At 45.8% G+C, this 16387-nt stretch overlaps 1 protein-coding gene across 1 annotated transcript in view; it reads right to left on the bottom strand.

The window, feature by feature from the left end:
- Positions 1-16387, bottom strand: part of LOC137618788 (alpha-1,2-mannosyltransferase ALG9-like) — a 71488-nt gene that overhangs the window by 44506 nt on the left and 10595 nt on the right. Inside the window, exons 2-3 of the mRNA XM_068348983.1 lie at positions 3052-3214; positions 2099-2304 (exon numbers count right to left, since the gene is read on the bottom strand). Coding sequence (XP_068205084.1) covers positions 2099-2304; positions 3052-3214 — 369 coding nt within the window. The remainder of the gene's footprint in view (positions 1-2098; positions 2305-3051; positions 3215-16387) is intronic.

Raw genomic sequence — 16387 nt, 5'->3', positions numbered from 1 at the left:
TCAACATCGTACGCCTGGCAGATGGTGCTGCGACCAGGCGGAGCAGGTGCAGGCTGGGCGAGCACAGGCGGAGCAGGTGCAGGCTGGGCGAGCACAGGCGGAGCGAGAACAGGTGGAGGGAGTGTAGGCGGAGGAGGAGGTGCAACACTCTCAGCCCGACACTCACGCATCAAGTCCGAAAGCTGAGCTTGCATGGACTGAAGCAGGGTCCACTTGGGGTCGGCAGAAACGATAACAGACTGAGGTAAAGTCACAGTCGGGGTCTGTATAGGCAGAACCTTACTCCTCTTGGGCGGAGTACAGTCGACCGATGACTGAGGCGAGTCGGAGCTGAGCCAATGACTACAACCTGGCTGAGCACTCGCTGACTGAACTCTACGTTTAAGAGGTCTCGAGACCTGAGACCAACGTTTCTTCCCTGCATGAAGATCAGCGGACGAGAAGACGGGCTCAATCGTCTGCAGGTGGGAGTGACGGTCTAAGGAAGACACGCCCGCAACCACCGAGGATAATTCTGTGCGCCTAACAAGGCCTGTCGAACCCTTAAGCCCTTCGACATTGCTTCTCCCCTGGGCATGGGAGCTTGCAAGAGGTCCCGGACTGGGAGGACGACTGGCTCGCACAGAAAAATCCTCACGCACCACACTGGCACCACTAGCACTTGGCACTGCACAGACACTAGCACTCGTCACAGCACTGGCACTATTTCCACCCACTGCACTCTTGACCTTCAGTTCTTTAACCTCGGCCATCAGAGACTTATGGTCACTTACCACTGATTCTACTTTATCTCCTAAAGCCTGAATAGCACGCAAAACAGTTGACATATCAGGCGGAGGGCACACAGTAGGTTCGGGGGTAGCCACTACAGGGGTAGGAAAAGGTAGGGGATCATGAGGTGAGGAAAACATAGAAGAGTGAGAAGAACTTCTCCTAACTCTACCTCTCTCTAACTTAGATGAATATTTTAAAAGACGGACAAAATCCAATTCCGAAAGTCCGGCGCACTCCTCACACCGATTTTCTAATAGACAGGGCCTGTCCCTACAGTCAGAACAAGCGGTGTGAGGATCTACCGAGGCCTTCGGAATACGCCTATTGCAAGACCTACATCGTCTATGGGAGGGAGCTTGCGAAACGTCAGACATCTTGTTTCAAAGAGTTAGTCAAAGGGTGATCCAAAAACAAGCAAAAATTCATTAACCGTTAATCAGTATTTATATAAAAGCTATCTAGCTAATATAAAAAGGATTCCAGTATGCGACAGCCGTTAATCTAAGAGAATACTTCACCAAATATCCATGAATAAACTCGAAGACCATGAGCGTATCCCAGAACGTCTAGCCGGAAGCACGACAGAGGAATAATTGAGGAGGTGTCAACAACAAATGATTGAGTACCTGGCCACAGGTGGCGCTGGTAAGTACACCCCCTTCTAGTATTGTGATAGCTGGCGTATCCCTCCATAGAATTCTGTCGGGCAACGGAGTTGACAGCTACATGATTATCGGGTAAGTTTAATATTGAAAAATTAATTGTATTCTGTACATTCCATGTGATATTAAGTGTAAGCATGATTTGTATTTCTGTTATGGGTTTATAAAAAATCAGTTAAATACACTATAAACATTTTTCAAAAATAATCTGATATTCTTATAAAAATCCATAAAACTGCAACAAGAAAATGAACGAATATATTTCAGAATCTTCCGTAAATTATAACTCATTACTGAAATGATCTTCAAAAGACAGAAATTGGGAGATCGCTGCTAAAAGCCATTAACTTTCCAAAACAACTAAGACGTTACAACGTGTGACATGCAGTCATGATATGATACTGTTAGTTGGAACAGCTTGACAAATTGGCATCTTTTTCCTTCTCAGAACTCTTTGTTGTCTCGTATAAACTCTACATCTAAGAAACAAAAAAGATAAGACAACTAACAGATCATATGTATGGTATAGTATTACATTCACTATCATAGTCTTATAATATTTGCACATACAATACAGTACCATAAATAGATGCATGTACGAACGTCTAACCTCAACTCGCCAAACTAAGAGGAAAAGTCCCAACACTACAGTCCTACAATACCTGTAGAAATAAAGTTCGCAGCCTGAGCATCCCAACGCCAGCATGCAGCGTATGAAGAAGAAAACCAGCAGCCGGTTGGACTGCAACAGACTGGAGTATATCCAGCCTGGCACGGCGTGCAAGAGGACGTAAGTGTAGGATCTGAGAGCGTACTGGGGAGAGTACTCCCAGGTCTGGAACCCCTTTCCGTACAAGAGGTAGTGTGTCTGCAAAGAACAAGGCAGTAATGAATAAAAATAAATTCTATACAGTACATCATGTTTCAATCATAATTTTACTATAGAATAAATCTGTCATTATGATTTTATAAAATATATCAACACTTTGAAATGAATTTGGAAGCACAGAGAGAGCAGGGATCTACAGCAGTTTTAGCCATAAACCAATCACAGAATCCACTCTTTCCCCTGCATATGTACAGTAAATATCCTGTTTCATACCAATGAAGGCAAAGCCAACAATCAACCATTCAAACTGCAATGAGAAAAAGATTGAACTGCATCTGGATAGGACGCGTCAGTACGTCTGTGCTTCTTGACGACGAAGACAAAAACAGTCTCTCTACCCGGCACTCGGCACCTAACATTAATTACATTGATAATGACTTCAACAGCTACTCCCGCTTAGCTGAAGACATTCCCATTTTAAAGGACGAAAGGTTTCAATACACGTAAGAAGAAAATCATGTCCTGCTTCGTTTTCAGGACTTCTTATAATTTACATAACACAATAACAACATGTCAATCCCAGCTATGTTAATAGAAGAGATTGGCATTGGGATTAAATCTGGATCATATCGAAAGTAATCCAAGACATGGCGTAGTAAAACAAACACAAGCACGAGCCTTTACAAACAAAACAACATAGAGAAAGAAAAGAAATAAAGGAATCAAAACAAAATTTGTCAAATCTCGATGAAGGAAAAAAAGCAAATAGGACACAAAGAGACTCACAGGTTCCCAGTAGTTGTACGTCTCATCGCAGTCGCTAATCAGAGCCCAAATGGCGGCGCACAGACGGGCCGAGAGCAGCGCCTTGAGGGCTGTGTAGGCACCGGGTGTCCAGGGTTCCACGACACCAATGACGGTCTTCTCCGCGTTTTCGGTCTCTGATTTTCTGAAAGGTCGAAATAAAAAGAAAGAAAGAAATACATTTACAGTACTTTCCCAATAGTCAAAATAAAACTTTATATACTGTATACAGTATATATTATATACTCCAAAACTACAAATGGACTGCGATCGCCTCGTGCGTCTTGGCTTCCAGAGCAACAGACTAACTGATCAATAAAATGTTATTTTTATTAATAAAATAAATTTTTGAATATACTTACCCGATAATCATGTAGCTGTCAACTCCGTTGCCCGACAGAATTCTATGGAGGGATACGCCAGCTATCACAATACTAGAAGGGGGTGTATTTACCAGCGCCACCTGTGGCCAGGTACTCAAGTACTTCTTGTTGACACCTCCTCAATTATTCCTCGGTCCACTGGTTCTCTATGGGGAGGAAGGGAGGGTCGATTAAATCATGATTATCGGGTAAGTATATTCAAAAATTTATTTTATTAATAAAAATAACATTTTTCAATATTAAACTTACCCGATAATCATGTAGCTGATTCACACCCAGGGGGGTGGGTGAAAAACCAGTGTACAAGACTAAAGGATAGCTAAGTATCCCGTATTTCATATAATCAGTTATCCACAATAACAATGAAATAATAAGTACCTGGTAAGGAAGTCGACTTGAACCGTTACTCTGCCTTTAATAAGATCGTCTTCCTTACTGAGCGCAGCGTTCCTCTTGGGAGGCTGAATCAACTCAAAGGTGCTAAAGTATACAGGGCTGCAACCCATACTAAAGGACCTCATCACAACCTTTAACCTTGGCGCTTCTCAAGAAAGAATTGACCACCCGCCAAATCAACAAGGATGTGGAAGGCTTCTTAGCCGACCGTACAACCCATAAAAAGTATTCAAGAGAAAGGTTAAAAAGTTATGGGATTATGGGAATGTAGTGGCTGAGCCCTCGCCTACTACTGCATTCGTTGCTACGAATGGACCCAGGGTGTAGCAGTACTCGTAAAGAGACTGGACATCTTTGAGATAGCATGATGCGAACACTGACTTGCTTCTCCAATAGGTTGCATCCATAACACTCTGCAGAGAACGGTTCTGTTTGAAGGCCACTGAAGTAGCCACAGCTCTCACTTCATGTGTCCTTACCTTCAGCAAAGCAAGGTCTTCTTCCTTCAGATGAGAATTTGCTTCTCTAATCAGAAGCCTGATGTAGTAAGAAACTGAGTTCTTAGACATTGGTAGAGAAGGCTTCTTGATAGCACACCATAAGGCTTCTGATTGTCCTCGTAATGGTTTTGACCTTCTTAGATAGTACTTAAGAGCTCTAACTGGGCAAAGTACTCTCTCCAGTTCGTTCCCCACCATGTTGGACAGGATTGGGATCTCGAACGACTTAGGCCAAGGACGGGAAGGAAGCTCGTTTTTAGCCAAAAAACCGAGCTGCAAGGAACATGTAGCCGTTTCAGATGTGAAACCTATGTTCCTGCTGAAGGCGTGGATCTCACTTACTCTTTTACCTGTTGCTAAGCACACGAGGAAAAGAGTTTTTAATGTGAGGTCCTTAAAAGAGGCTGATTGGAGCGGTTCAAATCCTGATGACATTAGGAACCTTAGGACCACGTCTAGATTCCAGCCTGGAGTGGACAACCGACGTTCCTTTGAGGTCTCAAAAGACCTAAGGAGGTCCTGTAGATCTTTGTTGGAGGAAAGATCCAAGCCTCTGTGGCGGAAAACCGCTGCCAACATACTTCTGTAACCCTTGATCGTAGGAGCTGATAGGGATCTTACGTTCCTTAGATGTAACAGGAAGTCAGCAATCTGGGTTACAGTGGTACTGGTTGAGGAAAACTGCATTGGCCTTGCACCAGCTTCGGAAGACTTCCCATAAAGACTGATAGACTCTGAGAGTGGATGTCGTCCTTGCTCTGGCAATCGCTCTGGCTGCCTCCTTCGAAAAGCCTCTAGCTCTTGAGAGTCTTTCGATAGTCTGAAGGCAGTCAGACGAAGAGCGTGGAGGTTTGGGTGTACCTTCTTTACGTGAGGTTGACGCAGAAGGTCCACTCTAGGAGGAAGAGTCCTGGGAACGTCGACCAGCCATTGCAGTACCTCGGTGAACCATTCTCTCGCGGGCCAGAGGGGAGCAACCAACGTCAGCCGTGTCCCTTTATGAGAGGCGAACTTCTGAAGTACCCTGTTGACAATCTTGAACGGCGGGAATGCATACAGGTCGAGATGGGACCAATCCAGCAGAAAGGCATCCACGCGAACTGCTGCTGGGTCTGGAATCGGAGAACAATACAAGAGGAGCCTCTTGGTCATCGAGGTAGCGAATAGATCTATGGTTGGCTGACCCCACAGGGCCCAAAGTCTGCTGCAAACATCCTTGTGAAGGGTCCACTCTGTGGGGAAGACCTGACCCTTCCGGCTGAGGCGATCTGCCATGACATTCATATCGCCCTGAATGAGCCTCGTTACCAGCGTGAGCTTTCGATCTTTTGACCAAATGAGGAGGTCCCTTGCGATCTCGAACAACTTCCTCGAATGAGTCCCTCCCTGCTTGGAGATGTAAGCCAAGGCTGTGGTGTAGTCGGAGTTCACCTCCACCACCTTGTTAAGCTGGAGGGACTTGAAGTTTATCAAGGCCAGATGAACTGCCAACAACTCCTTGCAATAGATGTGAAGTGTCCTTTGCTCCTGATTCCATGTTCCCGAGCGTTCCTGTCCGTCCAGTGTCGCACCCCAGCCCGTGTCCGATGCGTCCGAGAAGAGACGGTGGTCGGGGGTCTGAACAGCCAATGGTAGACCTTCCTTGAGAAGAATGCTGTTCTTCCACCACGTTAGAGTAGACCTCATCTCTTCGGAAACAGGAACTGAGCCCGTCTCTAGCGTCATGTCCTTTATCCAGTGAGCAGCTAGATGATACTGAAGGGGGCGGAGGTGGAGTCTCCCTAACTCGATGAACAGGGCCAGCGATGAAAGTGTCCCTGTTAGACTCATCCACTGCCTGACTAAGCATCGGTTCCTTCTCAGCATGCTCTGGATGCATTCTAGGGCTTGGAAGATCCTTGGGGCCGACGGACAAGTCCGAAAAGCTCGACTCTGAAGATCCATACCCAAGGAGACAATGGTCTGGGATGGAACGAGCTGAGACTCCTCAAAATTGATCAGGAGGCCCAGTTCCTTGGTCAGATCCATAGTCCATTTGAAAATCTCCAGACAGCGACGACTTGTGGGAGCTCTTAAAAGCCAGTCGTCTGACGGAGCCGGACACAAGATCATGATACTGCTGCACAGTCTGTAAACTGTCAATCATGGGCAAGCGAGGAAGTACAGTGACAACCCGAATCTGTCTAGACTGTCTGGGTCGTACAGACAACTCCTTAACGGGTTGCTGAGGTTGCCGCACTGCGTCACAACAAGTCCCTTCTGTTGGTTGTTGAACGTCTTCCCCGTGACACATTGACTCCGTAAACAAAAAATTCTCTAACAAGGACTAAGCTTGGACTGCATGTCATGCAACACAGCTCAAGGTCTATGGGAGCAGGTGTGGTAACAGACGGGATTAGCGGCTGAAGTGGAACCATTACCTTCCCTGTAAGCATGTTATGCTTAAATAAAAGTCCATAAGAGGTTATGCAGCTAAAGGCTCCCTCCAAATGACAGAGTCCTCAAGGGAATATCAGAAGGAGGGAGAAAAGAACTTTCTCATCTACAGGGACCTTATCCTAGAAAAGCTAAGTTCTCTGAGTGAGGGTTCACTGGTGCAAAAGCAGCAGACTAGAAGGCAACGTTATGAAACTGCTTGACAGTCTAGTGAGTTGGCAACAACCCAAGATGTGTTGAGAAGCATGCGGTAAGGTATGCAGAGCATGATGTATGCAAAGTATGCTGTATGCAGAGCATGCTGTATGTAGAGCATGTTGTATGCAGAGCATGCTGAATGCAGAGCATGCTGTATGCAGAGCATGTTGTATGCAGAGCATGCTGAATGCAGAGCATGCTGTATGCTGAGCATGTAGTAAGCAGAGCCTGCTGTAAGCAGAGCCTGCTGTAAGGAAAGCAGAGCGTGTGCATGGCGTTTAACATTTCTCAGAAATTCCATGACCAGTGCTAGAGTGCTTTATGCATGCTTGCATGGGGTTTAAACCATGGTATGAAAATGGAGGTAAGGTATGCTGAACAGCAGAGTCAGAACGAGCTGGAACAACAATAGTTGTGGTTTCCTCTTCAAGACTCCGATGAGGGAACACCTGAGGCTCAGTCTGCAAAGGCTGAATAAAAGACAAGCAGAAGGAAGGCGCATGGGTGGAGGAGGCTGACTCCTAGCATGAGTGGTTGAACCCAAGGGTTGCGCTTGCTGAGCGGTTGGCGGAAGCGGAGTAGCAAGTTCCAGTTCCTGTGGTGTGAGCGGAGCGCGATGAGGAAGAGGCTGCGCAGAACAAGGTAAATGTCTCGCAAGCTGAGGCTCCTGAGGCGCAAGGCTAAGGTGTTGTGGAGCTTGCCTTGTGGAGGGTTGAGCTCGCTGCAGCGAGAGCTGAGGAGACTGACTCATGGACGGGAGAGGTTGTTGTACCTCAACCGAGTGTTGCATCACTGTTGGAGCAGCAAGTGGAGGCGGAGGAAGAGAGGTATAATCCTCCTGATCCCAATGTAAAGGTTGCCTTAAGGAAGGCGGAGGCTGAACACCACAGGGAACAGCAAACTCAGCACGTGGCTCAACATCGTACGCCTGGCAGGTGGAACTGCTGGCAGGTGGTACTGCGATCAGGCGGAGCGAGTGTAGGTGGAGGGAGTGTAGGCGGAGGCGGAGGAGCAACACTCTCAGCCCGACACTCACGCATCAAGTCCGAAAGCTGTGCTTGCATGGACTGAAGTAGAGTCCACAACATCGTACGCCTGGCAGATGGTACTGTGATCAGGCGGAGCGAGTGTAGGTGGAGGGAGTGTAGGCGGAGGCGGAGGAGCAACACTCTCAGCCCGACACTCACGCATTAAGTCCGAAAGCTGTGCTTGCATGGACTGTAGTAGAGTTCACAACATCGTACGCCTGGCAGGTGGTACTGTGATCAGGCGGAGCGATCATAGGCGGGGGGGGGGAGTGTAGGCGGAGGCGGAGGCGCAACACTCTCAGCCCGACACTCACGCATCAAGACCGAAAGTTGTGACTGTATGGACTGCAGTAGAGTTAACTTGGGGTCGGCAGACACTAAGTTCTGCTGAGGTAAAGCCTTAACAGCAGAGATCTGTTGTGGCAGAACCTTACTCCTCTTAGGCGGAGTGTAATCAACTGATGACTGAGGAGAGTCAGAGCTAACCCAATGACTGCATTCGGGTTGTGAACTTTAACTTCGTACGTCTGGCATAGGTCTGGACTTAACGTTTAAGAGGTCTTGAGACCTGAGACCAGCGTTACTCTGCCTTTATTTTCTCCCCTAATCTCTTCTGCAGACGAGCAAAATAAGGGCTCAATCGTCTGCGGGTGGGAGTGACGGTCTCGGTAAGACACGCCCACAACCACCGAGAATACTTCTGTGCGGCGATCAAGGCCTGCTGAACCCTTATGCCCTTCGACATTGCTTCTCCCCTGGGCTTGGGAGCTTGCAAGAGGTCCCGGACTGGGAGGACGACTGGCGCGCACAAAAGTACCCTCACGCACTAATCACTTATCACTTTGATTTCTGTTTGCACTTATTTCACTGAACTCGAAACTTTAAGTGGTTTGTACCTGAAATACACAATTCTATCCTTTCTCAAAGTTAGTAATTGCGAAAACAGAATTACAATGTAACAGAAAAATCTAATGAAAGATAATTCAGTGGTTGGAAAGAGACTAAACACTAGATCACTCTAGAAACGTTTAGTTTCTTCCCCTAAAGAGACTAGGGAGAAGAGCAAAAAACGATAACGACGTTACTCGTACGCCTGGCAGGCTTGAATGAAACGTTTATCCTCTTTCTCCCTCCGTCTCTATCTCTCTCTCTCTCTCTCTCTCTCTTGACTTAGAACCTGAGAGAAGAGCCCAATCATATATATCGTTAAAACATATTATTGTTAAAGGAAAAAACTGAAAAGTTCCTTTATTAGGATCAAAACCATTAAGTTAAGAAAGAATGAACAAAACGCTAGACACGGTTACTCTTACTGCAACGTGAAACCGTGAACATTCTTTCTCTATCGTAACGATAGAGTGCAAGTTGAACGTTCTGAACGTCAACAACTGCAGAGACAAAACAAAACGTTAGTTCAACTTTGAAAACAGTACGAGACTGTCAAAGAAAATCTTTCAAACTCTGTGGCGGAAATAGCATATGTTAACAGGTAAAACCGAAATGACGGGCTCAAAGTTTATTAACTTCGGTAAAAGACCGCCTACTATTAGGAAGGTCGAATATAAACAAATATAAAAATTAATTTTAATGAGTTTATAATAAAAGGAAGTTAATCGAAGAGGCCTATAAGAGGCGGAGAGATATAAAATAAATCTATAACTTTTGTTAAGCAAAATTAAGAAAGAGAGTCTAAGGGAAGGGTCGGCCATTGAAAGGTGAACGAGAGTTCATACTCTCTCGTCACCATAATTAATCAAATTAATTCCAAAAGCTAACTAAGCTAATATAGAAGTTTCCAGTAAAGCGACAGCCGAAATCAAAGAGAAATACTTCACCAAAGTCGTGAAAATACTCCAAGAACATAAGCGTATCCCAGAACGTCTTGCCGGAAGCACGACAGAGGAATAATTGAGGAGGTGTCAACAAGAAGTACTTGAGTACCTGGCCACAGGTGGCGCTGGTAAATACACCCCCTTCTAGTATTGTGATAGCTGGCGTATCCCTCCATAGAATTCTGTCGGGCAACGGAGTTGACAGCTACATGATTATCGGGTAAGTTTAATATTGAAAACTAATTTTTCATATTACAGTAGATCGATTTGTTTGAGCTAAATGAATATTACACCTCTGGGGGTCCCATTTAGCTAGATTCCGAGGGTCTGCACTAAAAACCTTTAGGGAAAAGGTATCTGATTACATTAAGAAAATTTTTGATGGAACTCTAGATAAGCACACTATGAGATTTGTTCAATCTGTAAATAAGCAAAAGTTTAACAAAGTAGGCTACCTGCATTATAATTTGTACATAAACAGGTTTAGTACGGTACAGTAATACCTCGGGATATGAACATTTCTGTTTACGAAAAACCCACCACACAAAACGACATTTGAAGATTATTACGCCTCATATTAACCCTTTTACCCCCAAGCTATTAGGAACTTTCCGACCTTTAACCCCCAGGCATTTTCTTTTCTTTCAAGCACATTTTGCAGTGTATTTTTTTTTTAAATTGCTCTAACAGCCTTAATTTTTGCCATAGAGAGATCAGGTTGGTCTCATTCTCTTGGAAAATGCCTGAAGTTTCTCATAAAATTATTGAAAATATGCAAAAAAATTGTAAATAGCAGTTTTTTGCAAGGACGTACCGGTACGTCCATGGGGGTAAAGGGATGGGTTTTGTGAAACGTACCAGTACGTCCATGGGGGGTAAAAGGGTTAAGAAAAAATACTCAGGATACAAACCGAAATTAGCACTGTTAGGTTAGGTATATTTAATGATTCAAATGTATTTGGCTCTATTCCATTATATTTCATTAAACAGAAAAATCATGTTACAAAAGACACTCTGGAATGAATTAATTTCGTATCCTGGGGTATTACTGTACCTGTCACACAGCTTGTATCATAAACTTCCCTTACTTTTTCAAATTTATTCTTACCAGATACTATGGATTTGACTTTCAAAGCTTCATATGTGTCACAAGACATAGCAAAGCCGTCTAACTCTTCGATACTCGCTTCAGAGGATGTGATAAATGTGAAAGAAGGTACTCACCTTACATACTTAATAGGTTACAAGAAGATGTTTGCTAGTCGAAATTTGTTAAATTTTGTTAAAAATTTGTTAAAATATGTTATTTTTATTAATAAAATAAATTTTTTAATATACTTAACAGGTGATTATATAAGCTGCAACTCTGTTGCTCGACAGAAAACTCTACGTTCAAAATACGCCAGCGATCGCTATGCAGGTAGGGGGTGTACATCAACAGCGCCATCTGTCTAGCAGGTACTCAGTACTCAATGTAAACACAGAACCAATTTTCTCCTCGGTCCACTGGGTCTCTATTGGGGAGGAAGGGAGGGTCCTTTAATATATAATCACCGGGTAAGTATATTCAAAAATTTATTTTATTAATAAAAATAACATTTTTCAATATTAAACTTAGCCGGTGATTATATATAGCTGATTCACACCCAGGGGGGTGGGTAGAGACCAGCATTACTTGTTTACATTATTATGAGCTAAGTATTTTGTATTTCATTTTAGCAGTTATCAAAATAACAAACATAAAATAAATAAGTACCTGGTAAGGAAGTCGACTTGAACAATTACTCTGCCTTTTTAAGTACGTCTTCCTTACGGAGCCTCGCGATCCTCTTAGGATGCTGAGCGACCCCTAGGATCTGAAGTATCAAGGGTTGCAACCCATACAACAGGACCTCATCAAAACCTCTAATCTAGGCGCTTCTCAAGAAATGACTTTGACCACCCGCCAAATCAAGTAGGATGCGAAAGGCTTCTTAGCCTTCCGGACAACCCAAAAACAACAATAAAAACATTTCAAGAGAAAGATTAAAAAGGTTATGGAATTAGGGAATTGTAGTGGTTGAGCCCTCACCCACTACTGCACTCGTTGCTACGAATGGTCCCAGAGTGTAGCAGTTCTCGTAAAGAGACAGGACATTCTTAAGATAAAAAGACGCGAACACTGACTTGCTTTTCCAATAGGTTGCGTCGATTATACTTTGCAGAGATCTATTTTGTTTAAAGGCCACGGAAGTTGCGACAGCTCTAACTTCGTGTGTCCTTACCTTCAGCAAAGCTTGGTCTTCCTCATTCAGATGGGAATGAGCTTCTCGTATTAACAGTCTGATAAAATAGGATAAAGCATTCTTTGACATAGGCAAAGATGGATTCTTAACTGAACACCATAAAGCTTCAGACGGGCCTCGTAAAGGTTTTTAAAAAGAACTTAAGAGCTCTTACAGGACATAAGACTCTTTCTAGTTCATTTCCAACCATACGATAAGTTTGGAATATCGAACGATATTGGCCAAGGCCGAGAAGGCAGCTCGTGTTTGGCTAGAAAATTAAGTTGTAGAACATGTAGCCGTTTCGGATGAGAATCCGATGTTCTTGCTGAAGGCATGAATCTCACTGACTCTTTTAGCTGTGGCTAAGCATACCAGGAAAAGAGTCTTTAAGGTGAGATCTTTCCGGGAGGCTGATTGTAGCGGTTCGAACCTGTCTGACATAAGGAATCTTAGTACCACGTCTAAATTCCAACCAGGTGTAACCAAACGACGCTCCTTCGTGGTCTCAAAAGACTTAAGGAGGTCCTGTAGATCTTTATTGTTGGAAAGATCTAAGCCTCTGTGACGGAAGACTGATGCCAACATGCTTCTGTAACCCTTGAAAGTGGGAGCTGAAAGAGATCGTTCTTTCCTCAGATATAAGAGGAAGTCAGCTATTTGAGTTACAGAGGTACTGGTGGAGGATACGGATACTGACTTGCACCAGTTTCGGAAGATTTCCCACTTCGATTGGTAGACTCTAAGGGTGGATGTTCTCCTTGCTCTAGCAATCGCTCTGGTTGCCTCCTTCGAAAAGCCTCTAGCTCTCGAGAGTCTTTCGATAGTCTGAAGGCAGTCAGACGAAGAGCGTGGAGGCCTTGGTGTACCTTCTTTACGCGTGGCTGACGTAGAAGGTCCACCCTTAGGGGAAGTGTTCTGGGAACGTCTACTAGCCATCGAAGTACCTCGGTGAACCATTCTCTCGCGGGCCAGAGGGAAGCAACTAGCGTCAACCTTGTCCCTTCGTGAGAGGCGAACTTCTGCAGTACCTTGTTGACAATCTTGAACGGAGGGAATGCATATAGATCTAGATGTGACCAATCTAGTAGAAAGGCATCTATATGAACTGCTGCTGGGTCCGGGATTGGTGAGCAAAATATTGGGAGCCTCTTGGTCATCGAGGTTGCGAAGAGATCTATGGTTGGCTGGCCCCAGGTGGCCCAAAGTCTCTTGCATACATCCTTGTGGAGGGTCCATTCTGTTGGAATTATTTGTCCCTTCCGACTGAGACAATCTGCCATGACATTCAAGTTGCCTTGGATGAACCTCGTTACTAGTGATATGTCTAGACCTTTTGACCAGGTGAGGAGGTCCCTTGCGATCTCGTACAATGTCAGAGAGTAGGTCCCTCCTTGCTTGGAGATGTACGCCAAAGCCGTGGTGTTGTCCGAGTTCACCTCCACCACTTTGCCTTGAAGGAGAGACCTGAAGCTTTTCCAGGTCAGACTTACTGCCAGTAGCTCCTTGCAGTTGAAATGCATTGTCCTTTGACTCGAGTTCCATAATCCCGAGCATTCCCGACCGTCTAATGTCGCACCCCATCCTACGTCCGATGCGTCCGAGAAGAGAACGTGGTTGGGAGTCTGAGCAGTCAGGGGAAGACCCTCTCTAAGGTTGATATAGTCCTTTCACCAAGTCAGACAAGACTTTATCTTTCCGGAAACCGGGATCGAGACCGCTTCTAGCGTCTTGTCCTTTTTCCAGTGAAAAGCTAGATGGTATAGAAGAGGATGGAGGTGTAGTCTTCCTAGTGACACAAATTGATCCACGGATGACAGTGTCCCTACCAGACTCATCCACAGCCTGACTGGGCAGCGTTCCTTCTTCAGCATCTTCTGGATGGATAGCAGGGCTGGGGGCTGATCGTCTTGTTCAGCAACGTCCTCATCAGAGGGTTCCTCATCCGAAACTGATGAGGAAACGGCAACGGAGTGGGCAACGTCTGACTCGCTGAATCCGGTCGCACTGGTGCATGCGTGACGGAGCCGGACGCAATATCATGGAACTGCTGCACAGTCTGTGAACTGTCAACAACCATGGGTGCGCGAGGAAGTACAGCGTCAACCCGAAACTGTCTAGACTGTCTGAGTTGTGCAGTCAACACCCTACCGGGTTGCTGAGGTTGACGCACTGCGTCACAACAAGTCACCTCTGCTGGTTGTTGAACGTCCTGAACGTCAACAACCACCTCCGAGCGTCGCTTAACGTCAACGTGCGACTGGCAACCCACACTGGGTCGCATCGGTGGAGGAACCACCTCAACTGGCAGACGCGAGTAGGTTACCTCAGCGTCAACAGGGCGCACAACCGACCGGTTGGAAGGTTGTTGGCCAGAAGGAGGAACCACCTCAACTGGCAGACGCGAGTAGGTTACCTCAGCGTCAACAGGGCGCACAACCAACCGGTTGGAAGGTTGTTGGCCAGAAGGTTCTTCTCCGCATTTAAGTCCTCTATCAAGGACGCAAGCTTGGACTGCATGTCTTGCAGCAAAGCCCATTTAGGGTCTACGGGAGCAGGTGTGGCAACAGACGGGGTTAGCGACTGAGGCGGAACCATTTACCATCCCTGAAAGCCTTGTTATGTGTGACATAATAGTACAGCAAAACTTCAAAGGCTCGACAAAAGTTGAGAAGTTGACCTGTAAACAACTTAGAGCGTCTCCTGGCTAGGCGCCAGGGCGAGTCTACCAGAATTGAGAAGTCTATCTGGGCAGAGGCATGAACTCCCAAGCCGAGAACTTCTCTCGTGTCCTATCAGACTCTTGCTCTATAAGCCAGTTTAAAAGAAGGGAAAACAAAGGCTGTATCCCTAAAACTCCTCCTGGTGCAAAAACCAGTCGCCTAGCCAACGTAACGCTCTCTAGGAGAGCGAGAGAGCACTAGCTTAAAAACAACGGCTTCGAAGTAGCTAGGCCTAGTGTAAGTTCTGACGTTTAGGCGAACGAGGAGCAGCAGTTACAAGATCCGGACGAAGATCCTTAAAAAATCATCATGATTTAATTAAAGTCCATAGGAGGCTAAGCAGCTTAAGGCTCCTCTCCAAATGACAGAGTCCTCAAGGGAATATCAGTAGGAGGGAGAACAGCACTTTCTCATCTACAGGAACCTTGTCCGATAAAAGCTAGGTAACCTCAGTGAGTCTCTCACTGGTGCATTAGTAGCAGACCAGAAGGCAACGTCATGTAACTGCTTGACAGTCTGTGAACTGTCAACAACTGAACTGTCAACCACAACAGGTGCGTGAGGACATACAGTGTTCACTCGAGACTGCTTTGACTGTCTATACTGAGCAGTCAAAACAACTCTAGAATGCGGAGGTTGACGCACCGCGTCAAAACAAAACAACTTAGACTGTTGTTGTACCTCGCGAACGTCAACGGAAGGTTCCGTGAGTTACTGAACGTCAACATGCGGCTGGCAGGGTACACTGGAACGCATGGGTGGCGGGACTCTCTCAGCTGGAGTGCGGCAGAAGGTCGCCTCAGCGTCCCCAGGACGCACAACCGTGGTTGGTTGTAGGCTAGAGGTTGGTGCAGTGTCAACCTTCTCCGCACGAAAGTCCCGCATCAATGACGTTAACTGAGACTGCATGGTCTGCATCAAAGACCACTTAGGGTCTACAGGAGCAGGTGCGGCAACAGACGGTGTGACTGCCTGATGCGGTACCGCTTTGCCTCTCTTAGGAGGTGAACAGTCGTCGGAAGACTGCAGCGAGTCCGAACTGACCCAGTGGCTACAACTGGGCCGTTGGACTTGCGCGGAAGGGACCGACTTGCGCTTAATAAGCTGCGAGACCTTGGTCCATGGTTTCTTACGAGAAACCTCTTCCGCAGACGAGAAATAAATGGGCTCTCTCGTCTTTGTGTGGGTGGGGCGATCTTGGGTAGATACGCCCGAAACCACGGAGGGAAACGTCTGTTCGTTGATCAAGGCCTGACGAACCCATAAGTCGTTCGACATTACTTCTCCCCTGGGCTTGGGAGCTTGCAAGAGGTCCCGGACTAGGTGAACGACAGGCACGAACAGACGAACCCTCGGACGCAACACTGTAACACTTTGCGCATATCACTTTATCACTTTGATTTTCTGTTTTGCACTTATTTCACTGAAATCGAAACTTTTACTGATTTCTACCTGAAACACGCAATTCTACCCTCATTAAAAGGTAGTAATTGCTTAATACTAGCAAAAAACAGAAAACATATATAAAGATAAAAAATTCAGTGGCTGGGAAAGAGAC

The sequence above is a fragment of the Palaemon carinicauda genome, chromosome 25 (assembly GCF_036898095.1).
Source record: "Palaemon carinicauda isolate YSFRI2023 chromosome 25, ASM3689809v2, whole genome shotgun sequence".
Lineage (NCBI taxonomy): Eukaryota > Metazoa > Arthropoda > Malacostraca > Decapoda > Palaemonidae > Palaemon > Palaemon carinicauda.
Note: the sequence above shows the minus strand (reverse complement) of the source record. Positions and strands in the feature narration are given on the sequence as shown.